Below are 21940 nucleotides of genomic sequence, written 5' to 3'. Positions count from 1 at the left end.
GATCACCTAGAGCCAGACATCCTGGAATGTAAAGTCAAGTGGGCCTTAGGAAGCATCACTACAAACAAAGCTACTGGAGGTGATGGCATTCCAGTTGAGCTATTTCAAATCCTAAAAGACGATGCTGTGAGAGTGCTGAACTCAATATGCCAGCAAATTTGGAAAACTCAGCAGTGGCCACAGGACTGGAAAAGGTCAGGTTTCATTCCAATCCCAAAGAAGGCAATGCCAAAGAATGCTCAAACTACCACACCATTGCACTCATCTTACATGCTAGTAAAGTAATGCTCAAAATTCTCCAAGCCAGGCTTCAAGAATACGTGAACCATGAACTTCCAGATGTTCAAGTTGGATTTACGAAAGGCAGAGGAGCCAGAGATCAAATTGCTAACATCTGCTGGATCACAGAAAAAGCAAGAGAATTCCATAAAAGCATCTACTTCTTGTTTATTGACTACGCCAAAGCCTTAGACTATGTGGATCACAACAAACTGTGGAAAATTCTTTAAGAGATGGGAATACCAGACCACCTGACCTGCCTCCTGAGAAATCTGGATACAGTTAGAACTAGACATGGTGAGAGACTTTATTTTGGGAGGCTCCAAAATCACTGCAGATGGTGACTGCAACCATGAAATTAAAAGATGTTTGCTCCTTGGAAGAAAAGCTATGACCAACCTAGACAGCATATTTAAAAGCAGAGACATTACTTTGCTGACAAAGGTCCATCTAGTCAAAGCTATGGTTTTTCCAGTAGTCATGTATGGATGTGAGAGTTGGACTATAGAGAAAGCTGAGCACCAAAGAATTGATGCTTTTGAACGGTGGTGTTGGAGAAGACTCTTGAGAGTCCCTCAGACTGCAAGGAGATCCAACCAGTCCATCCTAAAGGAGATCAGTCCTGGGTATTCATTGGAAGGACTGATGCTGAAACTCAAACTCCAATGCTTTGGAGTCAGAAGAACTGACTCCTTTGAAAAGACCCTGGTGCCGGGAAAGACTGAAGGCAGGAGAAGGGGACGACAGAGGATGAGATGGTTGGATGGCATCACCGACTCAATGGGCATGAGTTTGAGCAAGCTCTAGGAGTTGGTGATGGACAGGGATGCCTGGCGTGCTGCAGTCCAATGGGGTTGCAAAGAGTTGGACATGACTGACCAACTGGACTGAACTGATACTAACATGAGAAATAAAGAAAACACAGCAAAATCTGGTATCCTTACTAAAGGGATGTAAGGACAATACTCGCTAAGTTCTTACATGTAGCCTTTATGCTTGAAAATCAGTTGGCTGGATATAGTCTCTACATTGGCAGGCAGATTTCTTTAATGCTGAGTCACCTTGGATATCATTTTTCTCACCTTTTCTTCCTGTGAAAATCTCAAAATCTTTACAGTCTTCTGGACTCTAATGTTGATGCTGGAGTCCAATGATAATCTGACACTCTTTGCATTATAAGTGATGTAGTCTTTTTGTATAGATGTCCAAAATGTTTTCTTTAAAACCCTGGAACATGTTTCAGTGGTGGCTGTAGGTACATGGAAAGCTCTTTCAATGTAGATGTTTATCATACTTTCAGCGACATTTTCTTCGAAAGTAATTTTTTTTTTCCTGTTCCTTTATTTTAGTACTCATTCAGGTACAGGGAAACCTGGTGTGCTGTGGTCCATGGGGTTGCAAAGAGCTGGATATGACTCAGTGACTGAACAACAATTATAAATGTTCATATATTTATGGGTATGAGAATAGAAGATCTTCTTGTCTTTTTCTCTATGAATTTCTTTGATCTCATTCTCTACTTGTTTGATTTGTTTTCATCTTTTTCTACCCTTTACTTCTTTTATGGTAGCTTTTAGAGTGTCTTGGCTTCCCAGGTGGCTCAGTGGTAAAGAATTCACCTGCCCATGAAGGAGATGCAGGAGACGTGGGTTTGATCCCTGGGTAGGGAAGATCCCCTGGGGAGGAAATGGAAACCCACTCCAGTATTCTTGCCTGGAGAATTCCACTGAAAGAGGAGCCTGGTGCACTACAGTCCATGGGGTCACAAAGAGTCAGACTCAAAACTGTGGGACTGAGCATGAGGACAAGAGTGTCTATTCAAGAACTTTCTGTTTTAATTTCTGAAATACTTCTAATTTTATTCCTTAACTCTCAGTTTTTCTTTTCATGACTTCTGTATCACAGTCATCTCATTTCTAAATTTTGTAATTCTGGTTTTTTTACATAACATTCTGTTTTATTTGTAGAAATAGTTTTCATTATATCTCTACTTTAAGACTAAGGTGCAATGCTATCTCCATTTCTTTAGATCTGTTATTCAGAGAGATGTTGTCTTTTTTTCTTATATCTTTGAAAGGTGTAAAACCACAGTAGATTCCATAATTCATATTATGTTGTTTTCCTAAATTTATAAGAGAAGTTTCCTATGTATGAGTTGTAAACAGGCTAATCTTTTGTACTGAAGTTATCTCAGGATGTATGCCTTGGGAAAGGGTCTGGTGGAACTTTTACAACCCTGAGGTGTTTTTATCTATTGTTAGCAGCCAACAAAAAGTATATAATGTTCTGCTCAAATTAACAAAGTGGGTACTCTCCCTACCCCCTTCTGATATCTATGTCAAAGGTCTCTGCTCCTTTTCAAAAAACTTTCTTGCTGCAAGCCTCAAGTGGTCTCTATTATCTGCTCAACTGAGTAAAGGAATTTTTTTTCCTTACAAGAACTGTGAGCTCAGGTACAGACTACACTCCGTGGCTACATCACATCAGAACCAGTTTCAGTATCACTATAATTTTGATCTTTAGCAGCAAACATGATCTATAATCATAATACATTTTACTGGGAAACACCATCCACTTTGAGGACACACAGAGAAACCTTCTATATTTATGCCTTTTCTTGCCTTCTCTCCTGTTCACAATAAAGAAAATGTTTCTTCTCCTATCTAGTCACCAATGTCTCCACCTATGCCTTGGATCAAGCCTACTCTGCCTTCTCAGAGGCCTCACACAGTCACACATCTCTTCTTTTGTATGTTCAGTAGCTCACTTGAGTGGATCCCAAAATAGATCTACAATATGACCCAGCAAACCCACTCCTAGTATGTATCTGAAAAGAACAAAAATGCTAATTCAAAAAAGATATATGCACTCCAATGTTCACAGCAGCATTATTTATAATTGCCAAGATACAGAAGCAACCTAAGTGTCCATCAACAGGTAACTGGATAAAGACGATGTATGTGTGTACACACACACACAGGTAAAGTACTCAGCCATAAAAAAAAACAAAATTCTGTCATTTGCACCACCATGGATGGACTTGGAAGGTGTTAGGCTAAGTGAAATAAGTCAGAGAAAGACAAATACTGCATGATATCACTTACCTATGTGGAATCTAAAAAAAAAATACGATAAAGTAGTGCAGAAAACAAAAAAAAAGCAGGTTCACAGATACAAAGAACAAACTAGGGTTAACAGTATTTGTGTGTGGGGGGGTGGGGGGGAGGTGTCAATATAAGGATAAGGGGGAGGAGGTACAGACTGCTGGGTGTAAGATAATATTGCACAACACAGGAACCATAGCCAGTATTTTGTAATAATTGTAAAATGAAGAGTAACCTTTAAATATTGTACAAACAATAAACAAACATGCTTAAGTCTTTCTGACTTACAAAAAGAACAAATATTCCTCAATTCCTTTCTTCTTCCCAGGTATTGCCTTATCCCTTTCCTCTCTGACCCAGAAGTAAACTTTTTTCTTTTTACAAACTTGGCAATTTTCCATGTCTGTTTGCCTCCTACTCACTCTAACATGGTTTTCCCTTTTACCTCTCTACCAAAACATACTTTTGCAAGACCTCCATGTTTCTAACCCTAAAATCCTCTTGGCATCTCTTACTAGCCCTTGCAGGAGCTTGCCACTATGAACCACTGCTGCCTTTGTTAATGCTTTCTCTCTTTCACTTTGATGATACTCTATTTTTCTGGTTTTCTCCTACTTCTGTCTGTCTCCTTTGCAGGTTTCATCCTTATCTAGTAGACATTCAGTTCAGTCGCTCAGTCATTACCAATTCTTTACGACCCCATGGACCATAGCATGCCAGACCTCCCTGTCCATCACCAACTACTGGAGTTTACCCAAACTCACGTCCATTGAGTCAGTGATGCCATCCAACCATCTCATCCTGTGTCATCCCCTTCTCCTCCTGCCTTCAGTCTTTCCCAGCATCAGAGTCTTTTCAAATGAGTCAGGTGACCAAAGTATTGGCCCCCTGCTGGCCAAAGTATTGGAGTTTCAGCTTCAACATCAGTCCTTCCAATGAACATTCTGGACTGATCTCCTTTAGGATGAAATGGTTAGATTTGCTTGCAGTCCAAGAGACTCTCAAGAGTTTTCTCCAACACCACAATTCAAAAGCATCAGCTCTTTAGTGCTCAGCTTTCTTTACTGTCCAACTCTCACATCCGTAAGTGACTACTAGAAAAACCATTGTTTTGACTAGATGGACCTTTTTTGGCAAAGAATGTCTCTGCTTTTTAACATGCTGTCTAGATTGGTCATTGGAGAAGGCACTGGTGACCCACTCCAGTACCCTTGCCTGGAAAATCCCATTGATGGAGGAGCCTGGTAGGCTGCAGTCCATGGAGTTGCAAAGAGTTGGACACGACTGAGCGACTTCACTTTCACTTTTCACTGTCATGCACTGGAGAAGGAAATGGCAACCCACTCCAGTGTTCTTGCCTGGAGAATCTCAGGGACGAGGGAGCCTGGTGGGCTGCCATCTGTGGGGTTGCACAGAGTCGGACAAAACTGAAGTGACTTAGCAGATTGGTCATAACTTTTCTTCCAAGCAGCAAGCGTCTTTTAATTTCATGGCTGCAGTCACCATCTGCAGTGATTTTGAAGCCCCAAAAAATAAAGTCTGACATTGTTTCCACTGTTTCCCCATCTATTTCCCATGAAGTGATGGGACCAGATGCCATGATCTTAGTTTTCTGAATGTTGAGCTTTAAGCCAACTTTTTCACTCTCCACTTTCACTTTCATCAAGAGGCTTTTTAGTTCTTCACTTTCTGCCATAAGGGTGGTATCATCTGCATATCTGAGGTTATTGATATTTCTCCCAGCCCCATCTTGATTCCAGCTTGTGCTTCTTCCAGCCCAGCATTTCTCATGATGTACTCTGAATATAAGTTAAATAAACAGGGTGACCATATACAGCCTTGACGTATTCCTTTTCCTATTTGGAACCAGTCTGTCGTTCCATGTCCAGTTCTAACTGTTGCTTCCTGACCTGCATACAGAGTTCTCAAGAGGCAGGTCAGGTGGTCTGGTATTCCAATCTCTTTCATAATTTTCCACAGTTTATTGTGATCCACACAGTCAAAGGCTTTGGCATAGTCAATAAAGCAGAAATAGGTGTTTTTCTCGAACTCTCTTGCTTTTTCCATGATCCAGCTGATGTTGGCAATTTCATCTCTGGTTCCTCTGCCTTTTCTAAAACCAGCTTGAACATCTGGAAGTTCATGGTTCACATATTGCTGAAGTCTGGCTTGGAGAATTTTGAGCATTACTTCACTAGCGTGTGAGATGAGTACAACTGTGAGGTAGTTTGAGCATTCTTTGGCATTGCCTTTCTTTGGGATTAGGATGAAAGCTGACCTTTTCCAGTCCTGTGGCCACTGCTGCGTTTTCCAAATTTGCTGGCATATTGAGTGCAGCACTTTCACAGCATCATCTTTCAGGACTTGAAATAGCTCAACTGGAATTCCATCACCTCCACTAGCTTTGTTCGTAGTGATGCTTTCGTAAGGCCCATTTGAGTTCACATTTCAGGGTGTCTGGCTCTAGGTGAGTGATCACACCATCATGATTATCTGGGTCATGAAGATCATTTTTGTACAGTTCTTCTGTGTATTCTTGCCACCTCTTCTTAATATCTTCTGCTTCTGTTGGGTCCATACCATTTCTGTCCTTTATCAGGCCCATCTTTGTATGAAATATTCCCTTGGTATCTCTAATTTTCTTGAAGAGATCTCTAGTCTTTCCCATTCTATTGTTTTCCTCTATTTCTTTGCAGTGATCCTGGAGGAAGGCTTTCTTCTTCTTGCTATTCTTTGGAACTCTGCATTCAAATGGGTCTATCTTTCCTTTTCCTTCTCGTCTTTTCACAGCTATTTTTAAGACCTCCTCAGACAGCCATTTTGATTTCTTGCATTTCTTTTTCTTGGGGATGGTCTTGATCCCTGTGTCCTATACAATGTCATGAACCTCTGTCCATAGTTCTTCAGGCATTCTGTCTATCAGATCTAGTCCCTTAAATCTATTTCTCATTTCAACTGTATAATCATAAGGGATTTGATTTAGGTCATACCTGAATGGTCCAGTGGTTGTCCCTACTTTCTTAAATTTAAATCTGAATTTGGCAATAAGGAGTTCATCATCTGAGCCAGATATTGGAGTGGATAGCCTTTCCCTTCACCAGGGGATCTTCCCAACCCAGGGATGGAACCCAGGTCTCCTGCATTGCAGGCAGATTGTTTACCAGTTGAGCCACAAGGTAAGCCCAGTAGTCGTTAGACATAAGAATTCCTAAAGGCTTGTCCTAGGTGTATTCCACACTCTATTTGCTAAGAGCAGAAGAAACAGAAGACAGCAAGAAGATCAAATAGGAAGGGTCAGGAAAGTGGGAGGAGAACTTGAACAACAGGACCAGTCTAGAAGTTTGATGAGGAGAGGAAGAAATATTAATCAACATACATCAGTATAGAGACAGACACTAAAAATATCAAGTGCTTTAGGCTCTCTTCCTGGTTAAGCTTAGTGTTGAGGATATATAGTTAAGAGATCCCAGGGAGCCTATCCATCCAATATCAAAATAAATATTCTGGTAATTATGACTCCTATTTAAGAATTTCTATTAAGAACTCCTATTAAGAATTAAGTATTAAATAATACTATTTAAGAACTTCTTTTAAATTTTGTTGTACCATAATATGAATACCTATGAACTATTTTTATTAAAGGAAATCAAAACAAAGTTCTTTGAGGAATAGGATTGTTTTGTAACTTTAAAGAGAATGTGAAAAATGTTTTTAAAGACTAGATAAACATGCAAAAACATTGAGATAATTCAGCTGATAGTCATGTTCATGCATTGTTTTAAACACAAATGTTTGAATAAGCACCCTACATATTTATTATGTATATATGCTAAAAACGACTATACCTTGTACATAATAAATCACAAAAATATAAGATATTTTTAAAGAATGAAATACTCTTAAATGTATTGCTAATCATGGAAGTTTCATACTGTTATGAAGCTTGGCTAATACCATTAGCTTGAAGACTGATGAAGAACCTAAAAATGTGTCAGTTCGGCTATTCTAATGTTATACTTGCAAAATTAGTATTATCTTTAAGATAGCTGAAAATGATCTTTTAAACAATTTAAGCATGGTGGGAAAACTCACAACACCATCAACTCCATACACCTGATAAAATTAAACACAAAATAAGGCAGCAACCAGGCAGTAACAGTTATAGCTTTCTACACAACGTGGATCTCCTCACCAGCTAACTCACCACTGATTGCATATTCAGGTGTCAAGAACAAGTATCTATCCCTCTACAAAACACTGAAGACATCATCAAATATGAGCAGTCCTGATTTCTCAGAGCTCAGCTTTCTGTCACCGGGGAAGAAGCAAGTCAACAGTACCCAATCTTGATTATAGATTTAACTGGAACTATCTCTACAATTTTAATTGGAATTGGGGATCACTTTATTTTAAAAAGAATTTATCATTTTTTAATTGAATGAAGTATAGTTGATTTACAATGTTGTGTTAGTTTCAGGAATAGTGTTTTTTTATATACATATATATATATATGGGAGAAGGCAATGGCAACTCACTCCAGTACTCTTGCCTGGAAAATCCCATGGGTGGAGGAGCCTGGTAGGCTGCAGTCCATGGGGTCGCTAAGAGTCAGACACGACTCAGCGACTTCACTTTGACTTTTCACTTTCATGCATTGGAGAAGGAAATGGCAACCCACTCCAGTGTTCTTGCCTGGAGAATCCCAGGGAAAGGGAAGCCTGGTGGGCTGCCATCTATGGGGTCACACAGGGTCGGACATGACTGAAGTGACTTAGCAGCAGCAGCAGCATATATATATGAAAGTGTTAGTTGTTCAGTCATGTCTGACTCTTTGTGACCCCATGGACTGGAGCCTGCTAGATTCCTCTGTCCATGGGATTTCCCAGACAAGAATACTGGAGTGTATATATATAAAATATATATTCTTTTCAGATTCCTTTCCATTATCATCATTATAAGAAATTGAGAATAGTTCCTTGCTCTATACCGTAAAACCTTGTTGTTTAGCTATTTTAGAAATAGTAGTGTGTATCTGTTAAATCCCAAACTTACCCTGCTGCCCCCTCACCATTCTCCCTCTTTGGTAATGGTAAGTTTGTTCTATATCTGTGAATCTATTTCTGTTTTATAAATAAGTTCATATATCATTTTTTTAAGATTATACATAAAAATTATATATGGCATTTGTCTTTCTCTGACTGACTTACTTTGTATGATAACCTTAAGGTCCATCCATATTGCTACAAATGACATTATTTCATTCTTTTTTTGTGGCTGAGTAATAAGCTGGGAAAGATTGAAGGCAGGAGGAGAAGGGGATGACAGAGAATGAAATGGCTGGATGCCATCACTGACTCGATGGACATGAGTTTGAGTAAGCTCTGGGAGTTGGTGATGGACAGGGAAGTCTGGCATGCTGCAGTCCATGGGGTCACAAAGAGTTGGACATGACTGAGTGACTGAACTGAACTGAGTTATATTCCATTCCATTCACATCTTCTTTATCCAGTCCTCTGTCAATGGACACTTAGGTTGCTCCTATGTCTTGGCTAATGTAAACAGTGCTGCTATGAACACTGGAGTGCATGTATCTTTTCAAATTACAGAGTTTTCACCTTTTCCAAATACAGGCCCAGGAGTGGAATTGTAGGATTACATGGTATTTCTATTTTTAGTTTAAGGAACCTCCATACTCTTCTCCACAGTGGCTACACCAATTTACGTTCCCCCCACCAGAGTAAGAGGGTTCCCTTTTCACTATATCCTCTCCAGCATTTATTATTTGTAGACTCTTTGATGATGGCCATTCAGCATGAAGTGATACCTCATTGTGATTGTTATTTGCATTTCTCTGATATTTAGCCATGTTGAGCATCTTTCCATGTACCTGTTGGCCATCTGGATGTCTTTGGAGAAATGTCTTTAGGTCTTCTTCCCATTTTTGATTTGAGTTTAATTTTTTTTTTATTGAGCTATATGAGCTGCTTATGTATTCTAGAAATTAATCCCTTGTCAGTCACATTGTTTGCAAATATTTTACCCCATTCCTTGGGTTACTAGTTTCCTTGTTTATGGTTTCCTTTACTATGCAAAATATTTTAAGTTTAAGTTTAAGTTTAAGTTTAAGTTTAATTAGGTCCCATTTGCTTATTTTTGTTTTATTCCCATTACTCTAGAAGACAGATGCAAAAAATACTGTTATGACGTGTCAAAGAGCATTCTTCCTAATGTTTTCCTCTAGGAGTTTTATAGTATCCAGCCTTATATGTAGGTCTTCAATCCATTTTGTGTTTATTTTTGTATACGGAGTTAGAGAATGTTCTAATTTGATTCATTTACATGTGGCTGTCCAGTTTTTCCAGCATTACCTATTGAGGAGACTTCTTCTCCACTGTATATTCTTGCCTCATTTGTCAAAGATGAATTGATCATAGAATCACTTTTTATGGCTATGGCGCATGGACTCTGGAGACCACGGGACTTTGAGTGGCATCCATATGGAACTTCCCTAGGAATGGAGATTAGAGGGTTGTACACCAGGATCCTGGTAATGGCCTACCATGACCTTCAATCTTTGACAGTTAGTCCATAAACTTATCCGAGCACATGTAAATTGTGTTACAATTTGCAGGAGAAAAAAAAACACAATAGGGTCTGCAGTAGAGAAATCTCATCACCCCTAAGGCAGCTGTGTAGTTTTGTTTTTGTCTTTTGCTTTTATGAAAGATTCCCAGGTCTCAATCTAAGTCTCAGTCTTCCAGGGTTCTGCTGCTGCTGCTAAGTCACTTCAGTCGTGTCCAACTCTGTGTGACCCCATAGACGGAATTCCACTATGCTCTAAGCACAACTAAATTTGGTTGGTAGGCAAGGGAAGATTCAGACACAGCACTAGGGATTGCCTAATTTAAAAGGGCAAATGACGATTATAGACATACCACTTGCTAAGCCATGTATCCCCCAGGTGCTACATATGCCAAGAAAAGCCTTATTGCTAACTCACACAAAGGTACCTTTGGGGCTTGCAGCAACCCTGACTTCTCTTCAGGATACGACATGTGCAACGCAGCCAAGTGGCATGCTTATTCATGAGACCACAGTAATCTATACAACCAAGTACTTCCAAATTTAATTTATGCAAATAAGTTCTAATGTTTTCCCTCTCCTCAGTAGGTATTTTATTTCATAATATGGCACACATTCCATTTTGGAGACTACTGGTCTAGTATATACGTGAAAATATACAAGTAAAATTTGAGAAAGGAATTAGGTTATAGGAAGATACAAGAGACGTGTGCATCTATGTGACAGTTTAAACTGGTGCAATCTCCGAATTTAAGGGAAAAGTCTGGAGATCTAAGGACCAAAGTTTGCTGATTACCACATTTGAGTAGAGGGGGAAGAAAGCAATGTGATTAAAAAATGGTCTTCTGACATCCATTTTCAATCAGGACAGAGTAACTAATAGCAGGACAAGCTTGTCTGACATGAACAACTATATGTAACTGGGAAGAATACATATGAAGTTAACTGTTTTCTGGCACTGAACAACAGAAATGGATGCCAGTGATCCCTGAAAAAGGGAAAACTCAAGAAGTGAGCCCCTATAATATCTTGATTCTCTACCTGGGAACTATATTCTGGCTGTGGTGCAGGGAACTAGAGCCTAAGCAGGACACAGATTAGAATCCAGAGGAAAATTTGGGTGGTGAAATAGGTAAGCACTCGAGAGAAGGGAACTGCACAGAGGAAGGGTACCGGCAGTCTGTGAAGAGTTTCTCTGAATCCTCGGCTGAAGGCTGCCATGCACGTGCAGGGTGAGACTTACAGAAGCTTACCAAAGAGCAGCTGCTAAGGGATTGAGAGAGGAGAAGATCCACTAGAGGCCCACAGGGAAGAAAAGGAAAATGAATAAAAAGATGGCATTCTTAAACCGGATCATAATAATAACTTAAAATGTAAATACATAAAACAATTAAAAGTAAAATTTTACAACTTGGATTAAAAGCAAGACACAAGCATACACTACCTATAAGAGATAGAATATAAAGGTTAAAAGTAAAAGGATGAAAAAAATACACAATTTAAACACAAAGAAAACGGATAGCTATAATAAAATAACAGGAGTACATTAAGGCTGGATATTGTCACCTTGCTTATTTAACTTCTATGCAGAGTACATCATGTGAAATGCTGGACTGGATGAAGCACAAGCTGGAATCAAGATTGCTGGGAGAAATATCAATAACCTCAGATATGCAGATGACAGCATCCTTATGGCAGAAAGTGAAGAAGAACTAAAGAGCCTCTTGATGAAGTTGAAAGAGGAGAGTAAAAAGTTGGCTTAAAGCTCAACATTCAGAAAACTAAGATCATGGCATCCGGTCCCATCACTTCATGGCAAATAGATGGGGAAACAGCGGAAACAGTGACAGACTTTACTTTCTTGGACTCCAAAATCACTGCAGATGGTGACTACAGTCATGAAATTAAAAGAATGCCTGCTCCTTAGAAGAAAAGCTATGACAAACCTAGACAGCATATTAAAAAGCAGAGACATCACTTTGCAGACAAAGGTCCATTTAGTCAAAACTATCGTTTTTCCAGTATTCATGTATGGATGTGAGAATTGTCAGTAAAGAAAGCTGAGCACCGAAGAATTGATGCTTTTGAACTGTGGTGTTGGAGAAGACTCTTGAGAATCCCGTGGACTGCAAAGAGGTCAAACTAGTCAGTCCTAAGGGAAATCAACCCTGAATTTTAACTGGAAGGACGACTGATGCTGAAGCTCCAATACTTTGGCCACCTGAAATGAAGAGCTGACTCATTAGAAAAGGCCCTGATGCGAGGAAAGATTGAAGGCAAGAGGAGAAAGGGATGAAAGAAGATGAGATGGTTGGATGGCATCACCAACTTGATGGACATGACTTTGAGAAAGCTCTGGGAGATGAGGAAGAACAAGGAAGCCTCGTGTGTGCAGTCCATGCAGTCGCAAAGAATAAGACACGACTGAGCAACTGAACGACAACAGGCATCGTGAAATAGTATGAAAGATAAAGAAGAACATTTCATATTGTTAGGGCAGGCAATCCATCAGTAAGACAAAGCTTCAAAATACGTGTAACAGAAACTAACTAGAAAAAAGGAATTAAGTGATAAATCAGCAATCATGATTGAAGATTTTAACACTTTTTTCCATAACTGATAGAACAAGCAGAAAAACAAAAACACAAACCTGACAAAAAACAATACAAATATAACATATTTTTACACTAACAACCAACTTGACCTAATAAACATTTACAGAACACTACACCCAGCAAACAGAGAATTTAAATTCTTTAAGAACACATTCATCAAAACAGATGATACGCTAGGACATAAAATATCTCAGTTCAGTTGCTCAGTCATACCTGACTCTTTGCAACCCCATAAATCACAGCACACCAGGCCTCCCTGTCCATCACCAACTCTGGGAGTTCACCCAAACCCATGTCCAACAAGTTGGTGATGCCATCCAACCATCTCATCCTCTGCTGTCCCCTTCTCCTCCTGCCCCCAATCCCTCCAAAGAGTCAACTCTTCGCATGAGGTGGCCAAAGTACTGGAGTGTCAGCTTTAGCATCATTCCTTCCAATGAACACCCAGGACTGATCTTTATATGGACTGGTTGGATCTCCTTGCAGTCCATGGGACTCTCAAGAGTCTTCTCCAACACCACAGTTCAAAAGCATCAATTCTTCAGCGCTCAGCTTTCTTCACAGTTCAACTCTCACATCCATACATGACCACTGGAAAAACCATAGCCTTGACTAGATGGACCTTTGTTGGCAAAGTAATGTCTCTGGCTTTTGAATATGCTATCTAGGTTGGTCATAACTTTCCTTCCAAGGAGTAAGCGTCTTTTAATTTCATGGCTGCAGTCACCATCTGCAGTGATTCTGGAGCCCAAAAAAATAAAGGAAGCCACTGTTTCCCTATCTATTTCCCATGAAGTGATGGGACCAGATGCCATGATCTTCGTTTTCTGAATGTTGAGCTTTAAGCCAACTTTTTCACTCTTCTCTTTCACTTTCATCAAGAGTCTCTTTAGTTCCTCTTCACTTCTGCCATAAGGGTGGTGTTATCTGCATATCTGAGGTTATTGATATTTCTCCTGGCAATCTTGATTCAGCTTGTGCTTCTTCCATTCCAGCTTTTCTCATGATGTACTCTGCATAGAAGTTAAATAAGCAGCGTGACAATATCCAGCCTTGATGGACTCCTTTTCCTATTTAGAACCAGTCTGTTGTTCCATGTTCAGTTCTAACTGTTGCTTCCTGACCTGCATATAGGTTTCTCAAAAGGCAGGTCAGGTGGTCTGATATTTCCATCTCTTTCAGAATTTTCGTTTATTGTGATCCATACAGTCAAAGGCTTTGGCATAGTTAATAAAGCAGAAGTAGATGTTTTTCTGGAACTCTCTTGCCTTGTCCATGATCCAGCTGATGTTGGCAATTTGATCTCTGGTTCCTCTGCCTTTTCTAAAACCAGCTTGAACATCTGGAAGTTCATGTTCACGTACTGCTGAAGCCTGGCTTGCAGAATTTTGAGGATTACTTTACTAGCATGTGAGATGAGTGCAATTGTGTGGTAGTTTGAGCATTCTTTGGCATGCCTTTCTTTGGGATTGGAATGAAAGCTGACCTTTTCCAGTCCTGTGGCCACTGCTGCGTTTTCCAAATTTGCTGGCATATTGAGTGCAGCACTTTCACAGCATCATCTTTCAGGATTTGAAATAGCTCAACTGGAATTCCAGCACCTCCACTAGCTTTGTTCGTAGTGATGCTTTCTAAGGCCCACTTGACTTCACATTCCAGGATGTCTGGCTCTAGGTGAATGATCACACCATTGTGATTATCTGGGTCATGAAGATCTTTTTTGTACAGTTCTTCTGTGTATTCTTGCCACCTCTTAATAGCTTTTTCTGTTAGGTCCATACCATTTCTGTCCTTTCTTGAGCCCATCTTTGCATGAAATGTTCCCTTGATATCTCTATTTTCTTGAAGAGATCTCTAGTCTTTCCCATTCTGTTGTTTTCCTCTATTTCTTTGCAATGATCGCCTAGGAAGGCTTTCTTATTTCTCCTTGCTATTCTTTTGCACTCTGCATTCAGATACTTATATCTTTCCTTTTCTCCTTTGCTTTTTGCTTCTCTTCTTTTCACAGCTATTTGTAAGGCCTCCTCAGACAGCCATTTTGCTTTTTTGCATTTCTTTTCCATGGGGATGGTCTTGATCCCTGTCTCCTGTACAATGTCATGAACCTCCATCCATAGTTCATCAGGCACTCTATCAGATCTAGTTCCTTAAATCTATTTCTCACTTCCACTGTATAATCATAAGGGATTTGATTTAGGTCATACCTGAATGGTCTAGTGGTTTTCCCCACTTTCTTCAATTTAAGTCTGAATTTGGCAATAAGGAGTTCATGATCTGAGCCACAGTCAGCTCCCGGTCTTGTTTTTGCTGACTGTAAACTTCAAAAGATTTAAATCCTACAGAGCATTTTTTTTTCACTCTAATGAAATAAGCTATCTAGAAAGTCCCCCATACATCTACAAATTTAACACACTTCTAGGCAACCCATTGGTCCAAAGCTGAAATATCACTCAGCTCCTGAAGAATGTTATGAACAAACTCATGCCAATAAATGTACCAATTAGCAGAATCATATACTTTTATTCACACAATTTACTGAAATGGATTCAAGAAGAAATACAAAAAATCTGATAGCCATATTTCTATTAAAGACACTGAATTCCTAATCAAAATCCTCCCCATAAAGAAAACTCCAAGCCCATGTGGATTCACTAGTGAATTCTGTCAAATATTTAAGGAGACATTAACAGTAGTACAAACACTCTTTCAGAAAACAGAGATGGAGGGAACACCTTATATCATATTTTGAGGTATTACCTTGATGCCAAAATTAGGTAAGAACAGAAGATAACCATATCACCAATGTTCCTCATGAATATAAGAAAAAAAAAAATCCTTAAAGTATTAGCAAATCAAGTCTAGAAATGCACAGAAAGGACAACACACTGTGACCAAGAATTCAAGACTCGTTTAACATATGACAATGTAAGTCACCACAGTCACAGGGAAAAAAAAAAGTCCACCACATAACCATTTTAATAAATATAGAAAATGCATTTGACCAAATTCATCGTTCATTCATGGTAAAAACCCTCAAGACATTTGAAATAGAAGGAAACCTGTTAATTTTTTTAATAATGGGCGATTATAAAAAACAAAGAAGCTAACATATTAATGGTGAGCAACTTAATTTTTTATTTTTTAAATTGGAGGATAATTGTTTCACAATGTTGTGTTAGTTTCTGCCATACCATAATGTGAATCAGTCATAAGTATATATATGCACACTCCCTCTTCAACCTCCATTCCACTTCGCTAGATTGTCAAAGAGCATGGGGTTGAGCTCCCTATGTTATACAGCAACTTCCCACTAGCTGTTTTATGCATGGTATGGCAACCCATTCCAGTACTCTTGCCTGGAAAATCCCATGGATGGAGGAGCCTGGTAGGCTGCAGTCCATGGGGTCGCTAAGAGTCGGACATGACTGAGGGACTTCACTTTCACTTTTCACTTTTATGCACTGGAGAAGGAAATGGCAGCCCACTCCAGTGTTCTTGCCTTGAGAATCCCGGGGGTGGTGGAGCCTGGTGGGCTGCCGTCTATGGGGCCGCACAGGGTCAGACACGACTGAAGCAGCTTAGCAGTATGTATGTTTCAATGCTACTGTGTATGTTTCAATTCATCCCACCCTCTCCATCCCTTGCTGTGACAGTGTCCCATTTAATGTTTTATCCCTAAGATCAGGAATAAGAAAAAGAATGTCATCTCTCATTTAATATTGAAATTAACTAAACTTCTCTTCAATAGTGTACTGGAAGTCCTAGCTAGTGTAAGAGAAGAAAATGTCATGAATTATAAAAAAATGAAAAGAAATAATTAAAACTACCTGCAACCAACATGATAGTCTATGTTGAAATTCCTAAGGAATCTACAAAAAACTACTAGATTTAATTGAATTTAGCGAGAATGGGATACAATCAATACACAAAAGTCAATTGTATTTCAAAGTGTAAGCAACAATTGGAAATGAAAAATTTTAAATACCACTTTCAATATTATTAAAGAATATTATCATAAAATATTTCAGAGCAAACTTCACAAAAGAAATCAGCTCCCAGAATTGATGGTTAAGTGTTACAGACTGCCAGTTAATAAAGAAAACTGATGGACTCATATTTTACTCTCACTTTGACAACTAAAGTGACCCCTTTCAAAAGTGTGCTCAGTCTTCTTTAAAAATAGCTCTTAGAGCTTGCTACTCTTTGGCTGAACAGTACATCCACACTATAAAATATTGTATAACATTGTAACATTTCACAACATTATAACATTTAAGATCAGTTTGTCTCCTGACTTCATGTACCATAATGTATCTAAAGAAAATATTTTCCAAGCTCTTCCCCCTTTCCTGGACATTACTGCATACTAAGAAAATAAAAGTCTTGTGGTCACTCATTTTCTAACTGGTAGCCATACAAAATTTAAACAATGTTCTCAATATGGGCTTGGTGACAAAACATGAAATGAGTCTTAGCATTTACAAAAACTGTATCTTTTTTTTTTTTTCCAAAAAAAAAAAATTTGCTAATTTGAAACAGGTTACAGCCTTACCTTAATCTTAATCTCTTTGACTAAAAGTGAAGTTTAGTATTTTTCATATATTTCTACTTTCATTTGGTTGCAAATTACCTATTTATGTCTCTTTCCCATTTTACCTTTGTCTTAGTGTTTTCATATGTGTTTTTATTTATTTTTTTTTAAATTTTAAAATCTTTAATTCTTACATGTGTTTATCTTTGTTGTTACAAATTAGCTTTGTTTCTTCTTTACAACAATCAAACCATTATGTCCATTTTTGTAAAAAAAAAAAGTTAGAAAACAATTTCTATAAAGTTCATTTAGGATAAAAAAGGGAGCACCAAAACACTTAACAGAAAGGGAAACTAGGTTCGATGGTGTTGAGAACATTATACTTTTGAATTTGGTCTTCATTTTCTAATGAATCCTCTTTGAGCAACTGTACTTTGGAATAATACAGCTTGAACTAAAAAACAAAATAAAACCAAACCACTAGGGTTTATGATTATCTAGAACTCTGAACTAAAGCTATGACATACTGAGCTCTCTTGAGTGAGAGGTCTAGAAAACTATTTGCAACAAGCATACCAGGTGATTCTAGTAAAGTGAAAATTTGAAAATACCTATCTAAATTTTTCCGCTTTCTTTACAGTCCAACTCTAATATCCATACATGACTACTGGAAAAACCATAGCTTTGACTAGATCTAAATCTGAGTATGAACTGCAACACATGTGGCCTCAACAAAACTAGTTTTGTTTGGCCTACAGAAAGGGTCCACAATGAGTACGTGTTAATTACTTGCCAATATCTAATACTAGAGAAATGTTACATTCCTCCAGACCTCAGACTTCTCATTAAAAATTAAAGATCCTCCAACCCTGGCCCTGCTCTATCACAAGACAACCTGCTGGAGCTAAGTAGAGTTTGCTCCCCTCCTTTCTCTCCCACCATTCCCTATTATTGTACCCAACCCTTCTAGTTCCCCATCTATTACTTGCTTAGCTCCTGACAGAACTGTAGTTTGATGCCTGTCCCCACAAGTTCATTAGGAGAAGAAGAACAGAGATAATGAACCTTATTTGCAGTTGATCCTTGAACAACCTGGGGGTTAGGGGTGTTGACACTTGCGCAGTTGAAAATTCGAATGTAACTTACTGTTGACCTTCCCCATCCCAGTTCTGCATCCTTGGATTCAACCCATGACAAATCATGTACTACTCTAGTATTTACTGTTGAAAAAAATCTGTGTATTAGTGCACCCTTGCAGTTCAAACTGTGCTTGTTGCGAGCGAAATGACACAAAGACAAAACAAACGAGACACACAAGAGACAGACAATACACCACTCCGGCCGGAGGAAAAAACTGCGCAAAACTAATTGCGGTTTATTTTTATAAAGCCCCCTAGGCAGAATTCCAGACTGCATGAATAAGCCTTTTCAGTACAGCGCAGGTGCATACATGTTATCATACAGCAAGGGGAGTGAAATCCCTGTCTACTGCAGTCTGTCCAGAGCCCCTTTTCTTTCTCCTTATCACAAGAAGGGAATGTTCCCTTGTTTGCAAGGGACCGTTAAACTCAAGGCTGTGTCCAGACTCCTCGGCAGAACGCCTCATTTGCAAGCGCGTTCAGCCCGAGCAGAGAGACCCGTTTGCAGGCACATCTCCGCTACCCTATTGTGGCTGCATTAACCCTTCAGTGCTGCTTAAGGGTTAACTGTGGTTCTGAAATAAACTGTCTAGTAACTTTTGTTATAGCTAGTATTAGAATAAGTCTGTAAGGAGAGAGGAAGGGAGAAAATATTCAAGATATTAAGACTCAACATACTATTTTTAATTTATTGAAGATAATCCTAACTTTTAGAGATGTATGTGGAAGTATCGTTGGTAAAAGACATCTTCCTCAGTATAAAAAAAACGAAAACATTACCTTCCAATTTAAAAGCTTTCCTGAACTCTGGCTTACAATACAAACAAAGATAAAAAATATCTGGAGACTGCAACAGTTTGAGAACTTTATAATTGGAAACTTGCCTCAGAATTGAGGATCAGAGCTTTTATTACTCATGTTCTCATTCATTCAGATCTAAATGTCATGCCCTGGAATATAATACATCTTTAATTCTAGAATTACGCAGAATTCAGATCCTAATTGGCTTCTGGCTGTTTTAAGCATTTAAAATATAAATAAAAGAAACCCTTAAATGTGTCTAAAAATTAAGAACGAAAATTTAAGTTTCACCTGTACTAACTTTCCAACAGGTGGGCCATGTCAAGAGCAAATTAGGGTGAAGGATCTGAGCTTTCTACCCTACTTGCAAACTAACAAAGTATTAGCTTACCATGGAAGCTGGGAGAAGGCATGAGACTGGTGAATCGGAGACAAAGGGCAATTTATTATTACTTCCAGTAATAACATAAGCCAAAGCATCAACACTTTAGCGCACTGGTTCCCAGAGCCCCAGGTTCTCACCTGGCAAGGTGAAGAGGGTCAGCTGACACTTGCTTAAGCAACGCAAGCAATGGGCTGTGTTGCAGGAGAGGAAGCCCAAGTTTAGGGAACCCTAATCTTTTATGATGGGCAATAAGCATGCCTGCCTTCTACCCTAGGAGACACTGATCTGTTACCATTGTACCATATGCATGGTTCCTCTTTGCTCTGATGGTAGACACTGTCTCTACCATCCAAGGCTTTTCCTTATACAAACATCCTTTAAAAACAGAAACAAAGGGCAGGCAGTCAGTACCTCCCCTGGCAAGCTCTGCAGAAACAGCCAGATCCATGGAAAACTGTCTCTCAACTAGACAGTTTCTAACATATAAATAAATCAAGAGTCTAACACGGCAACCTATTTAAAAGCATCAATTTCATGTGTTCTTTGACCTCGCTCAATTATTTAATTACCAATTTTTCTCTACCTACATCCACTAGTCCCTTTTAAAAAGGCAGTATATGTAAAACCGAATTATTTCCGGTTACTTTGTCTTTTTTTAAAGAGAGTTGCTCAAATATTCGCCACGTAAACATTTAAAACCTCAATTATTCTACCACAAACAATTTACTGTGCTTACTTCAACTTTGTGTTTCAAAACCTGTTAACATTAGCAATGGGACCTACCTGTCAAAAGTCTCATTATACGGTAACAAACACCACAAAGACAACAGTAACTTCAACATTTCCAGCTGCTGTCCACAAAATCCAAGAAAATGCTGCACTCCAAATCACTTTTTTCTATTTGTCTTTACCATTTACCGTCTCAAAACAAAATCTCCCAAAGAGAAGCACCACGAAACACCGTCTCTTAGTTCCTTTGTCCCCATTGGAGAGAACTGATGGCTCATTAAGGTAAATAACCCAAAACATGCAAGACAAAACAAAAAACAGAATCCGATATGTAACCAAAGAAAAGTCCCCACCGCCTCATCTTCATCCCTCCCTTCCCCTCGCCAGCTCAAATAACGTGGGTACAGACGAGATGAGTAGTATCACCTGGACAAAGCTGCGGGGAGGCAGAGGGTAGCGGTTAACTAGATGCAGCCGGCAAAGGGCCGGAGATAGACAACAGTGCACTCCAACAGAGGTTTTCAGAAGTACGGGTTGCACGGGCCACGCAGCCCGGAGGAGGAGGCTGGGGGACGGGGGGGTGGGAGCGGCAGCTCGGCCAAGTCCACAGCGCCGGGGGAAGTTGCTCGCGGGGCGCGCGGACGCCGCAGAGCGCGCGAGCCCTGCATGTCACCGCAGCCAGCACAGACCCTCCTCGCCCCTCCCCCGCCGGGCACCCCGGGCGGCGGCGACGTGACAGCGGGTCGCCGCGCCGCCCCGGGGCGCCGGCCTCCTCACCCCACCCCACCCTCCCGCCACTCACCTTGGGTAGCGAACGGCGAGGAGCCGCTGACCGGCGAGCCGGGGGCGGGGACGGGCGGCGGGGTTTCGGCGGAGCCCAGCATGGGCGCGGGCAGCATGAGGTAGCGCTGGGGCGCGGGCAGGCAGCGCTGGCAGAAGGAGTGCAGGCAAGGCAGCAGCTTGGGCGCCCGGCTCTGGATGTTCTGGTGGCACACGGCGCAAGTGTCCAACAGGTTGAGCCGGGCCGCCTCGCCTCCGCGCTCCGAGTCAGGGCCCTGGCGACTCTCGGCCTCGTTCTCCCCGCTCGGCGCCGCCGAGGGCCCCCCGGCGGCCGCCGCCGAAGCGGCCGCGGCCGCCGTCGCCGCCTTCTCCACAGCCACCTCCATTGTCCTGCCCCCGCCGCCGCCGCCGCCGGGAAAGGGGGAGCGCGTTCTCTGCCCGCCGCCGCCCGCGACAGACCTCCTTCTCCTCCTCCTCCTAGGCCGCTCCGGTGACCCGCAGGAGAGGGAGGGACGGGGGCTCGGGCCGAGGAAGCCTCCTCAGGCCCCGGGGATCCGCCTCCCGGGTGGCGCGGCCGGAAGAAGAGGATCTGTCAGCGGGGACTGCTCTTCGCATCGGGGAGGCTGCGCCCGGTTCGCTTCGCCAACCGCCGCGGCGCTCGTCAAACCCGCCGAGCCCGCCCTCGCCTCCCTGCCTTTCTCTGGGGCCCGCGAGCCCCACCTCAGGCCACGCCCCCGCCGCCGCCCTCCCTCTCCCAGCAACCGAAGCGAAGGCAGGGAGAGAGCCCTCCTATCCAGTCGCGTCTGATCGGCGGGCGGGGCCTGCCGAAGCCCGCGAGGCTCAGACAGCCGCGGCTGGAGGCTGGGAGGTGGGAGGGCGCTTGCTCCGCCCCGCCCCTCGAGCTCCGGGAACCACGGCCTCTGATTGGTCCTTTGTGTGTGTTTAGCTCCCCTAAAAAGATTAAGCGTTTATTTGTTAACGATCGACCACATAAT

General features: G+C 41.0%; 1 protein-coding gene across 2 annotated transcripts in view; it reads right to left on the bottom strand.

The window, feature by feature from the left end:
• Window positions 1-21331, bottom strand: part of TRIM24 (tripartite motif containing 24) — a 113030-nt gene extending 91699 nt beyond the window's left edge. For both annotated transcript variants that reach the window (XM_068972541.1, XM_068972542.1), the window contains exon 1: window positions 20968-21331. In XM_068972541.1, the coding sequence (XP_068828642.1) occupies window positions 20968-21331 (364 nt within the window). The remainder of the gene's footprint in view (window positions 1-20967) is intronic.
• Window positions 21332-21940: the final 609 nt, after the last annotated feature.

Source organism: Capricornis sumatraensis, chromosome 5 (genome assembly GCF_032405125.1).
Source record: "Capricornis sumatraensis isolate serow.1 chromosome 5, serow.2, whole genome shotgun sequence".
NCBI lineage: Eukaryota > Metazoa > Chordata > Mammalia > Artiodactyla > Bovidae > Capricornis > Capricornis sumatraensis.
Note: the sequence above shows the minus strand (reverse complement) of the source record. Positions and strands in the feature narration are given on the sequence as shown.